Genomic DNA, 13,187 nt, shown 5'->3' with positions numbered 1-13,187 from the left:
CTGTGAGTTTCCATAGCCACCATCTTGCTACTGGACTGATGCCTGCAATTTTTTTCTTATCACTTACATTCTAATAGCAGATATTATCTAGCCAAAACTGTACAAGAAGAGAACAGGAAAAGAAAATTATATATTTAAACTAAGCAAGTACTTTAATGACCAATTCACATTTAAACATAATAAATAGGTAACATGTAGAGAGCAAAAAAGCAAAAGACAGGAATACATTGGAGAGTGTCCTCACTTTTCCCATTCAGACCTACAGAATGGAGTCAAATTGCTGGACCTGGTACTTCACACAAAAGCCAATCTGCACTAAAGTATCCCAAGAAAGAAATTTGAGAAGAGCCATAGGGGGGAAAATCACAAACTAATTGTATATGAAGATTCACAGTAACATAGTAAATGACGGCAGATAAAGACCCGAATGGTCCGTCTAGTCTGCCCAACCATACATGCTCCAAAATTAATCATCTAATTTAAACGGTACATTTTTCATAGATATTTCTGAGCCAGAAACCCTGAGCCCTGCCCGGTAGTGTGCTTAGGTTCTATGTACTGGAGTCTCCATCAAAGCTCATTCCGGCCCTCTTAACCATCCCAGCCATCGAAACCCTCCCCAGCCCATCCAGTACTGGATTAGAGATCTTCTGTGTTCATCCCATGCTTGTTTGAACTCTGTCACTGTTTTCTTCTCCACCACCTCCCTCATGAATGCATTCCACGCATTCCATGCATCAACCTCTCCATGAAGAAGAAACCTCAAAATTCATGTTGCCAAATCCCAGCCTTAGTTCAAATATTAGAATTCCAAAGAAGCAGAAAGAAACTACTGATCCAAAACAACAATTTAGACAATTAAAAGAAAGCATCATAAATAATTTAAAAACTATCTTACTATGAGTCATGCAATATTACATCTGCTGTGGTTTCTTGTTCTTTATTCTTGCTACAATGGAAACTCCTATACTATAATAAATACTGGAGACAAATGAGCAAACTTTAGGCCACAAATGTTGGTCTTAGGACAACGGTTCCACAAATTTTGGATTGAATAATAGTCATTTTGATTGTTGATATGAGGTAACTAAAATGAATAATTTCCTGCTTGATCTAAATGAAGATTAAAGACTGTTAGGGTAATTCTCTATAGGTGCATACTAAGTGTGAATTGCTGTTATACAAGAGGGGCTGCTGAAAAATTCTCAGCCTAATCAAGAAAAGAGTGACATGGATATGGTTCAATCAATGATCTGAAACAATATCAAAAAACATTGAATTTTGTTTTTGCAAATTGGCACTAGTGGTGTATTTATATTTTAGCAAAGCCTTTGACAGTGTTCCACACAGACGTCAGCCGCCTCTTCAAAATAACCACGCAGCATCCCGACTGAAGTGACATATCCTTAACGAAAAAGGGGCTGATCTTGAAAAAGCCTGACAACGAAACACGTCGTCCAGCCCCTTCCCGGCACAGAGAAGAAAACACAGTGAAAGTACAAGCCGAAAGTAAAACGGCTTTAAAGCTAAGGGCTCCTTTTAGCAATTGCTGCGCGCGCTAGATGCTAATGCCAGCATTGAGCTGGCGTTAGTTCTATCCGCGTAGCGTGGGTTTAGCGCGCACTAAAATTCCATGTGCGCTAAAAACGCTATCGCAGCTTAGTAAAAGGAGCCCTAAGTGATTCGTCACTACTGTTTCTATTAAGCTTAAGGATGTGAAAGTTTTGGGAATGAATTGAATTGAAGAATAGTAAATTTTTAGACACTAATTATTAAAAAAAAGAAAATAAAAAAGTTTAAAATAAAAATTAACAAAAAAAGCAGATTGGATGATGATAATATATGCCAATATTGACACATACAACTGGTTCAAATGAGATATGTTTGGTGGAGGCATATCTGATAAATCTGCTCACATAGGATTGTTTAAATCGGATATAAAGAAAGGGCATATGCTGCTAAGGTAGTGTGACCATATGGCTCCAGAAAAAAGGGGATGGATTGAGACATCCGGGTTTTACTTCCATTGAAAGCAATGGAAGTAAGGAGAACAGATTGAGACATCTTGGTTGCTTTCAATGGAAGTAAAACCCAGATGTCTTAATCCGTCCCCTTTTTTTCTGGAGCCATATGGTCACACTATCAGCTAAGGTGTTATAAAGAGAATACAATAAGACACAAATCGCTGCTAATACTATACTATATCACCCCATTCCACTGTAAAAAATAAGAACTGAGTAGAGGGCTGATTCACCCATTTTTTTAAAGTGAATTGTCACTCCAGAAGATAGGAGAAAAAAACCCCTACTGGCTAGGAAAAGATGGAGGGACTGCACTGTGTGTTGTGGGGAGGGGGGTGGGCTAAAAAGGGAAATAAAATATAAATGTCCACTTAACAAAATCGTTTGAGCCTTTCCTGCTATAAGGCGTGGAATGCATTAGCTGACTCATTTCCCCAGGAATCAATCTCATTACCCTTGAGCACACATGATTCACTGACATTGGTTCATTATAGGAAAAAGGCAAAGAAACCACACTAAACACACTTAGCTAATGATGTCAGTTCAGCTTATGGGCAGGAAGCCAAAAATGTCCGCGTGCACATCGAATTCCACACTGTCTCATTTGCATATTCTCCAGGTAGTTATTAAGGTGTGTTAGGACCTTGCCATGTATTATTATATCATGCATTAGATTACTGTAACACATGTTAATATGAGGTACCACAGGATACATAGAAATAAGATGCAAAGCATGCAAGAAAGCTAATCAATATAGTGAACATAGCAAGCTACATTATTCCTGGATAAATACCATCAGCAAAACGTTACAAGTTTTTTTGCATTCCAGGAGTTATGAACCACAAAGTTGCAGGCTCATGATACTCAGAGCTGCCCCCTCTCCTTTCTTTTCTCCTCACATGACCCCCTAGTGCTAGACAGTCCCTGATCCTCCCCGTTCTAGCCCCTTGAAGTCCTTCTCAAATACCCAAAGCCCCGTGCCAGGCCTAGCTGAAACAATCTTTGGTGCCTAATGGAGTCAGGGCAGGAGCAATCCCTAACCACTCCTGCCTCTTGCCAACACTGGGGATGGCGGTTAACCATTCTTTTGCTCTGAGTATTACAAATTTAATTATCGCCCATTTGGTAAGAGGTTTTATGCACGTACTCAGTCTAAAGCAGTGTATCGCAAACTGTGTTCCGCGGCACACTAGTTAAGGTACGATGGGAGGGATATTATTGAATGAGAGCAACCAAGAAAGGGACTTGGGGGTAATGGTGGACATGACAATGAAGCCGACGGCACAGTGCGCAACAGCCGCTAAGAAAGCAAATAGAATGCTAGGCATAATCAAGAAGGGTATTACAACAAGGACAAAAGAAGTTATCCTGCCATTGTATCGGGCGATGGTGCGCCCGCATCTGGAATACTGCGTCCAATATTGGTCTCCGTACCTTAGGAAGGATATGGCGTTACTCGAGAGGGTTCAGAGGAGAGCGACACGCTTGATAAAAGGGATGGAAAACCTCTCATACGCTGAGAGATTGGAGAAACTGGGTCTCTTTTCCCTGGAGAAGAGGAGACTTAGAGGGGATATGATAGAGACTTATAAGATCATGAAGGGCATAGAGAGAGTAGAGAAGGACAGATTCTTCAAACTTTCGAAAAATAAAAGAACAAGAGGACACTTGGAAAAGTTGAAAGGGGACAGATTTAAAACGAATGCTAGGAAGTTCTTCTTTACCCAACGAGTGGTGGACACCTGGAATGCGCTTCCAGAGGGAGTAATAGGGCAGAGTACAGTACAGGGGTTTAAGAAAGGATTGGACAATTTCCTGCTGGAAAAGGGGATAGAGGGGTATAAATAGAGGATTACTGCACAGGTCCTGGACCTGTTGGGCCGCCGCGTGAGCGGACTGCTGGGCATGATGGACCTCAGGTCTGACCCAGCAGAGGCATTGCTTATGTTCTTATGTTCTTAGAAGATGAAAGGAATATAACCAGTGGAACCTGTGTACAAATTATATGTGAATGGAGGGGGAAAGGGTGGTGCTATATGCCAAAAGAAAGAATTGAGAATAACAGAATATACAAGTACATTCAGCAAGAAACAGACTAATGAGAAATCCTTATGGATAGAAATTTCATGTGTGAAGGGAAAGAGGATACTGATAGGGCTATACTATCATCTGCCAGGTCAGAACAAAGAGATAGATGACATTTTAACAGAAATTCGAAAAGCTAGCAAGTTTAGCAAGGCTATAATAATGGGTGATTTCAATTGTCATTGTATAATACAGACACTAATCAAAAAGGAGAAAAGCTGTGTAAAAATCAGCAGAACTAACAAACCACAGCTCAATGAGTAAATTGTCTCAGTTCTCTATAACAATGTGGCCAATATAGAAGTGGGGAAAAAAAAGGTGGAAAGAAAAAGACCTCAGAATATTAATGGTCAGAAAACAAATCTCTCCTCTCCTCTCTTCCTCACTTGGTTATATATTATTTTATTTGGCAATAAATGTGCTGGAAATCTCACATAAATATTGTACAATATCAAAATGTAGGGCTGAACATCAGTTTATTCTGAGAGGAAAGCGGCGCACAAGGCAGGCACAAGCTTTTCACGCACCTGCCTGGTCCCGCACCGCTCCCTGAATGGCTGCCATCAGTTCTCGCAAGCCCTTCATGGGATCTGATCTGTGGTGGCAGTCGATTCCGGTGGCTTGGTATGAAGTGGGAATAGGACCGTCATATGGCAGTTTGCAGTCAAAGGGCATGACCAGAGGAGTGAAGGGACTGGTTGGGCACATACGAAGGAAGTTTAGCCGTCATGTAGCCCGGTGCCATCTCGTGCAAGGATTTGAACTCTTGCATCAGGCCCTTGAAAACACAACATTTAGCTACAGGCAGCCAGTGAACCGATGCTAGAGCCTGGGAGACAGGGTTGCAGGTACAGAGATTTTTTAGAAGCCTGATCGCCGCGTTTTGATCACACTGGAACCGTAGTACATTCTTCATCGTGAGACCATTGAATAGCACATTGAAGTAATCCATGAGGGAGAGTATTAAGGTATAGAATAGTTGGGCAAAGTCAGATTCTGAAAAGTAGTTCCTTATTTTTCTGAGTTTTTGCAGGTAGTAAAATGAGGAAGATACCACCTGAGAGATATGGTTGGAAAGCGACAGGTTGCAGTCAAGGAGTATTCCTAGGCCGCACACTTGGGGCTCCTTTTATCAAGGTGCGCTACGGGGGTTAGCGTGTCGGACATTTCATCACGCGCTAACCCCCGCGGCACACCAAAAAACTAACGCCTCGTCAATGGAGGCGTTAGCGACTAGTGCGGCAGGCGGTTGAATGCGCGGTATTCCACGCATTAACCGCCTACCGCAGCTTGATAAAAGGAGCCCTTGGTCTTTCGCAGTTATAGTAGTCGAGTCCCAGCACAGCAAATGTCTAAATTAATCCTTCACAAACAGCAAAGTAATGTAGCTGAAATTTCAGTGACAAGGTAGCAGAAAATTCTCAACAGAGACCCTGTTTCACGTGTAAAATGTCTCAGGGGAAAATGCAACCTCTCCAAATATGGACATGATTCGCACAAGGAACGCAAAGCGTGAATTCTGTAACTCTAGTTCCCCACACAACTGCTCTTATAGATGACTAGAATAAGTCTGTAGTTAGGCACCTGACTATAGGCACAAGTACTTAGGCCATAAATGCTCACACCTAATTGCAGTTAGATCCGTAAATGCAAGGATTCTAGCATTTGTGCTCCCAGGTTCAAGTCCCCTCTTACGGTTCCACATTCTTGATTTAGGATGCCCAGCTTAGCTCAGATGCACATGTAACTGTTAATTATCACTACTTAGTGCCAATTATTGCTAGCTGACATTAATTATCAGTTAATTATCATATTAACTTATGTGCGGTAATGATCTTATTCTATAACTTGTACGTGCAACTTTGCACGCTAAGCATAAGGTTGGGTGCGTAAATTTATAAAGTTAGGGGTTAATGTATTAAGGCATAAAAACGATCTGGAGAAATTCACGGGAATGTATTGCACAGGGCAGATGGTAACCACAGAGACACCATGTTGCATTCAGTGGCTGATAGCGTGAGTGCTCATTCTTGTGCAAATGCTACTTGCAACACAGTGAAGGCCAGAATCTGAAATAAATACATATGAAACCTTGGCCATGGCAGCACTCTCATCTCCCCCTCCCCCCCCTCAGTCAGTACCCTCCTATGATCCCTCGCTATTTCACCCAAGCTTCAACAGAATAATTAACCTCCCAAAAGCCAGAACCTCAAACCTTCCAATTCAAACCCAGCCCCCACCCTCAAGCACTCCAACCTTCCTTATGGATTTTGGGCCCTCCAAGTCCTCAGCAGCTGTCTCCCAAACCTCTCAGTCCAATCCTGTCTCCCTTTGCACACAAGCTCACCTGCCATTCAGAAAACTGCCTCCTTTTCCTCTCTTTCTCCACCTCCAAACAACCCTTGAGCTCTGCCTAGGGATCTGCAGGATTCTTAGTTCATCCAAAACAACAGCAGTCTCTTTCTGCTGCCACCTGGATTATTGCTTCCTATAAAATGGCACCTGAACACCTAGTGGATGTCTTGCAGTACCATGTTATTACAGTAGTACCATAAGACAAACAATAGTGAAGTGTTTCCTAAGTCAGTCGTGGAGTACTCCCTTGCCAGTCAGATTTTCATGATATCCATAATGAATATGCATGAACTTAATATGCATACACTATCTCTATGATATGCAAATTGTGGAAACACTGTGATAGGGGGTTAGCAACTCTTTTTGAGGAGATAACAACCCATGCAACAGAAGAGAGGGACTGCAGGCACTCTGGATGACCTAAGATCCCAGCAGACATCAGATAGAGCACAAGGGTAGGTTGTGTGGAACAATAGGGAAGAAGGGCAGGTACCTGAGTACAGAGGGGAGCAGATTTGGATAAGTGAGCCAGGGGACTATTGCTGCAGCCTTTGGAAGATTTTGAATTTTTAAACAGCTGTCACAGTATGTGTGTATGTGTGTGGGGGGGGGGGGGGCAGGTTTGAGTTGAAGGCAGTGGCGTACCTAGGGGGGGCGGGGGGGGGCGGGCCGCCCCGGGTACCAGCCCTAAGGGGGTGTTCCCGGCCTTGCCGTTCAGTCCCCCGCCACCCCCGAAGGACCGCTCGCCCCACTGACCTTCCTGCACCACCTGTGAAGCAGCCCGCAGCAGGATCGCGAAGTCAGCGTCAGCATCCCTGCGCTGCTTCCTGCGCCGCGATCCCGCCCCTCCTCTGACGTCAGAGGAGGGGCGGGACCGTGGCGCAGGAAGCAGCGCAGGGATCGCTGACACTGACTTCGCGATCCTGCTGCGGCTGCTTCATAGGTGGTGCGGGGAGGCCAGGGGGGCGAGCGGTCCTTCGGGGTGGGTCGGGGCATCAGGCCTTCAGGGTGGGGCGGGCGGGCAGGCAAGCAGGCTTTCAAGGGGGAGGGGGTGACAGGCAGGCAGGCAGGCCTTCAAGGGGGGACAGGCCTTCGGGGGGGGTGCAGACCTTCAAGGGGTGCAGGCCTTCAAGGGGGGCAGGCAGGCCTTCAGGGGGGTGCAGGCCTTCGGGGGGGTGTAAGCCTTTGGGGGGGTGCAGACCTTCAAGGGGGTGCAGGCCTTCAAGGGGGGGAACAGGCCTTCAAGGGGGGAAAGGCAGGCAGGCCTTCAAGGGGGGGACAGGCCTACAAGGGGGGGGGGACAGGCCTACAAGGGGGGTGGGACAGGCCTACAAGGGGGGGGCCAGGCCTACAAGGGGGGGGACAGGCCTTCAAGGGGGGGACAGGCCTTCGGGGGGGTGCAGACCTTCAAGGGAGTGCAGGCCTTCGGGGGGGGGTGCAGTCCTTCAAGGGGGTGCAGGCCTTCAAGGGGGGGACAGGCCTACAGGGGGGGGAGAAGCTACAAGGGGGTGGTACAAGCCTTCAAGTGGGGGACAGGCCTTCGGGGGGGGTGCAGACCTTCAAGGGAGTGCAGGCCTTCGAGGGGGGTGGTGCAGGCCTTCAAGGGGGTGCAGGCCTTCAAGGGGGGACAGGCCTTCAAGGGGGGAAAGACAGGCAGGCAGGCCTTCAAGGGGGGACAGGCCTACAAGGGGGGGGGGAGAAGCTACAAGGGGGTGGGACAGGCCTTCAAGTGGGGGACAGGCCTTCGGGGGGGTGCAGGCCTTCGGGGGGTGCAGACCTTCAAGGGGGGGACAGGCAGGCAGGCCTTCAAGGGGGGGACAGGCCTACAAGGGGAAGGGACAGGCCTTCAAGGGGGGTGCAGGCCTTCAAGGTGGGACAGGCAGACCTTTAAGGGGGGACAGGCCTTTGGGGGGGGACCATGATTTAGAAGTACACGGAGGGAAGGGGGTGTTCAAAGAGACATGCATATGCCAAACTTTGGGGGGGGAAGAAATAATGGGTCTGAAAATAGAGGAGAGGGAGAGAGATGATGGACCATGGGATTTAGGGAGGGAAGGAACAGAAAGGGAGAGAAATTGGACACAAGGGATGGTGTGGAGGAGGGATAGAGATACTGGATAGGAGGGTAATTAGGAAAAGAAAGGGAGAGATGGTGGACTCTGGGATGGTGGGGAAGGAGGGAGAGATGCCGGATGAAAGGGTATTTAAGAAAAGGTGGATCTGTGGAGGGAGATGAAAAAAAGGAAAGATACCAGACTTCCTGGGAAGGGAAGGGAAATGGAAAGGGAGGACAGAGTTGGCAGATGGATGGTTAGCATGCAGAAAGAAGGAGACCCTGGCAAGCAAGTTATCAGAAGAAAACCAGAGCCTTGGACCAACAAGATTTGAAATATAACCAGACAACAAAAGGTAGAAAAATTAATTTTATTTTCTGTTTTGTGATTATAACATGTCAGATTTGAAATGTGTATCCTGCCAGAGCTGGTGTTGGACTGCAAACGTGAGCTAGGATTTAACAGAAAGAGGAAAAGTCCTTTTTGTTTCTTTATTTTATTTACACCACAGCGCCAGTGTGGTTAGGAGAAGCCAAAGGGGGTGAAAAAGCTATAAAACCCACCAGGAGTTTTGAAAAAAATCACCCAACTGGGCAGGAAAATCGAATTGAAAAACCAATTCAATAGGGCTGAATCGAATCAAAATTTTTTTTTCCTGTATCTGGCAGCATTAGTTTGCGCTACTGTCTTAGACTTTAGGACCTGGGATTGGGGAGAGATGGCATCCTCAGTACTTTATAATGCAAGTGAAACGAGGATTTGGTCAGACTTTTGAAGGGTCTGCAGAAAAAAAATATTGTATAGGCCGGGGACATGAGACAGCAGGAAATGGGAACTTTTCTTCCTTCTATTTTTGTGAATGGAAAGGCTGAGGATGTCAGAGAGGTCAGTTAAAATATGTGCTTTATAAGAAAATATAATAATGTGTTTTATAAAGTTTATAGCATAGCTGGCCTACCCAGTGAGGTGTTTCTAGTGGTGGCGGTGGCAGCGTGTCAATGTATTGAGAGGAAGAGGTGGTCTGGGAAATTCTGCTGAGCAAACTCCGGGCCCATTTCCACCCCCCAGTTAGTCCACTCCACTCAACTGATTCACACACTGAGTGGGTCTTTGGGTGTTGTTTTGGGATCTCTTCCAGTGGTTTATCTCCTTCTGGTCCAAGGAAGGAAACTTTGTTATCCTTAGCATTGACCTACAGAATATGTTTGTAACAGCGCTGCTTGTGTGGCATTAGGCTATGTAGTGATCGAAAGAAAAAAACAGACCTTTGCACATTTTTGCACTATATGGTGGGTGTATGAGGAGATTCACATTTCCTGCACAGCTAAGTCCATGTGAAGTTACCTTGTGCTGTATTTGACATCTAGCAAGGTCTCTGTTTGAAAGGAAAGATCTAAACTTAAAAATGAAGTGGCCAGAAGTTATGGTAAAAGCAGATAGTGTAGCTGGTTTTAAGAAAGATTTGGACAAATTCCTGGAGGAAAAGTCCATAATCTGTTATTAAGACATGGGGGAAGTGTCTGCTTGCCCTGGATCGGTAGCATGGAATGTTGCTACTCTTTGGGTTTTGACCAGGTATTAGTGTCCTGGATTGGCTACCATGAGAATGGGCTACTGGGCATGATGGACCATTGGTCTGACCCAGTTAGGCTATTCTTATGTTATGTTCTCATCTGTAGGGGCCTTTGTTTTCACTTCTTATTTTAATGTATTTTTTTTCTGGGAACTTATCAGTGTTTTTTATAATGGGAACAAAAATGGAAGAGAATTAATGTGTGTGGAATGGGGGGTAACTAATTTCTTCAGCTAAATAATTCAATCCACTTCAAACAGACATAGGAGAACTTGTGCACCATTCACACACCCTCCAACCAAAAACGTCAAAAGAAAAAAACTGTTCGACAACCTCCTAGCCATTCGAGCTGCAACACTCGACCCCCAACTCTACAACCAATTGATATCAACCACAGACTGCAAAACCTTCAAAAAGAAATAAAAACCCTTCTATTCAAAAAACACATAAAACCGAACTAACACAATCAGAACTGTCCCAAGCATCACCTGCAACTACTCCATATGTACTTCTAATGTCATGACAATTTAGACATAATTTATGTTATGTTATGTTTGGAATAATGGTTACATATATGAGGTTCAATAAAAGAAAATTTTCACTGCCTGTTTCTATTCTGACCATTTATTCCATTTCATGGTTATTGCAAAAAAAAAAAAAAAAAAAAAAATTTTTACATGGGGGGGAGGGGGGGGTGTCAAAAAATGATGGGCCCCGGGTGCCACATACCCTAGGTACGCCACTGGTTGAAGGGTCAAGGTTCTGGTTCAGAGGAGGGCAATCATCCTGTTGAGGCTTGGGTCAGAGTAGGAGGGCTAAAGTGAGGGGGATCAGGAAGGAGGTACTAGTGAGGGTAACTGGGATCAGTGCCATGTTCAATATTGCAGTCATGCGGGCTTACAATTTATCTAATGTACCTGGGACAATGGGAGATTAAGTGACTTGCTCAGAGTCATAAGGAGCAGCTTGGGTTTGAACCCACAATAATAGGGTGCTAAGTCTGTAGCTTTAACCGCTGCAGCAAGCTAGGAATCAATTAACTATTCGATTCCCATCTGCTATGAATATAAAATTCAAACAGATGTGGTCCTCTTTGCTTGCTTATCAAGGCAAGGAACTCCCTACCACATAGTCTTTGCATTCAGATTATTTAAGTTGCAGAAAACAGTTAAAACGTGCTTGTTTAGATATATTTTAGATTATTAACTCACTCGCATGTTTCCAGTTGTGTTTAGTTGAAGATGTGCTATATCTCCCAGGGTTTACTTGATTACTAGTCTTATCATAAACCACACTGAATTACTTGGTTGGTAAGGGCGGTGTATAGGCCATTGTATTGCATTGTATCTTATTAGTAGAATTCAATTGTTCCAGTTTTCTCAGCTGGAAACTTTGAAGAAAATGGGAATAATGGAAACAAGTTATGACTTTGCAATCTGTTGGGGTTTCTTCAGTAGCACTGTGCGGTTATGTGCTCTGGAAATCTAGGGGTCACCTGAAATGAACCAGGATCGAGATGTTTTCTCCTAGTTTTTCTTCACATGAAACAGAATCAAAAAATAAGATTCTAAGTATGTTCAGAAATGACTGCACGTGGGGCTTTTTGATACTTTCTCCTTCCCTTTCTTTTTCTGATTCCATTCTAATGGATTTATCACAAAAGGAAATAGTGTGACAAAAGCTAGGGGGTGGGGGTGGGGTGGGAAGGGCTACTGGGCTTCTGACCCGGTAAGGCTATTCTTATGTTCTTATGATTTTGCACTGGAGGAAAAGCATGGGAAGCACAGGGTTTTTTTTTCTCACATAGAAAATAATAGGAGCTATGTGGCTGTAGAAGAGGCTGGCTGGACTCATTTTGCTGGGAGCTGGAGTTAATACATTGGTTTAAATTCTTTATTGATTTTCAAACCTTCAACAGATGCAATGTATAATAATACAATAAAAGCACATTCAACTTTCACATGCTCATAATCAACCATTTTCCCCCATCCACCCACCCAATAATCATTCAATAGGACATAAATACATATATTACCATAAAAACCTTTACCCTATTTTAGATAATATCTTCCCACCCATCCAAGTGTAAAAATTCAAAAATCAAATTATGACTTAAATAACCCTTTCCCACCCAACCCTGGATATGTACCAAAATGAGCAAAAAACTGATTCACAGTAAACACTCAATTATTATCAACTATAATGAGGTACATTGTGATTAAAGACCCTCAGAAGGAAAATGAAAGCCACACATCCAGGTGAGTGAATGACCATCTCTTTAAAAGAGCAGAAATGGAAAGGACCTGATAGTGGATTGTACAGAGGAGCTCCAACATCTACTTGCTCAGAATAACTTTTAGACCTTGGAAATAACCTTTCTAAGAGCCTGAAAATACAGAGAACTGCAGAAAAATGTCCCCTTTTTTTATGACAGTAGATATTTGAGGCAATACAATATTCAGATGTCCTTCACCACCTGAAAGCCCAAACTCCTGAGAATGAACTGACTGCAATAAACTTGAAAATATTATTGATTGAAAAACATGATGACTTTTTTCTAAACATGTCATCCTGGCTTCTTTCCAGCTGCTTTTTTGAGTTCCTTTGCATTTAAATGTAAATCCGGAAGCGCCTATTATCTGAATGAATTTTCACGCTTACCTGCTTGTGAGCATGATCATAGGAATTAATGTGGTTGTCAAACTCCTGGTGTTTGTGATACTGCTTGTCACATAATTCACAGTAGAAATTAGCCTTCAGATCTTCCAGAGCATTTGCAATGGCCTTCTCCTTTCCAGTATAACCCTAAAGGAGACAAGTGAGAAGTTGGGATACTGCTCAAAACAATGTAGAACAGCATCTTTACAAGATTAATTTTGAAAGCTAAGGCTATTGCTTGGTATTGGTTTTTAACATGTATCTTTATAAAGCTGCATAAGGACACTATCAGTGAGATCCTAATAAGGATGTACATTCATATCCTGACCTGAACAAACAGAAAAAAATTCAGATTATTTTTCTGTGCTCCATTGCTCAGTAGTGCATTATTTGAGAAACAGAGTACATTATTGTGCACTATTGATAACATTGCCTCCCCAA

General features: G+C 43.9%; 1 protein-coding gene across 1 annotated transcript in view; it reads right to left on the bottom strand.

The window, feature by feature from the left end:
- ZNF804B (zinc finger protein 804B) overlaps positions 1-13,187 on the bottom strand; it is a 490,459-nt gene that overhangs the window by 122,547 nt on the left and 354,725 nt on the right. Inside the window, exon 2 of the mRNA XM_033931195.1 lies at positions 12,750-12,893. Within this exon, the coding sequence (XP_033787086.1) occupies positions 12,750-12,893 (144 nt within the window). The remainder of the gene's footprint in view (positions 1-12,749; positions 12,894-13,187) is intronic.

The sequence above is a fragment of the Geotrypetes seraphini genome, chromosome 2 (genome assembly GCF_902459505.1).
Source record: "Geotrypetes seraphini chromosome 2, aGeoSer1.1, whole genome shotgun sequence".
In the NCBI taxonomy this organism is placed as follows: Eukaryota; Metazoa; Chordata; class Amphibia; order Gymnophiona; family Dermophiidae; genus Geotrypetes; species Geotrypetes seraphini.
The sequence above is the reverse complement of the archived record's forward strand: the minus strand, read 5'-3'. Positions and strand labels throughout refer to the sequence as shown.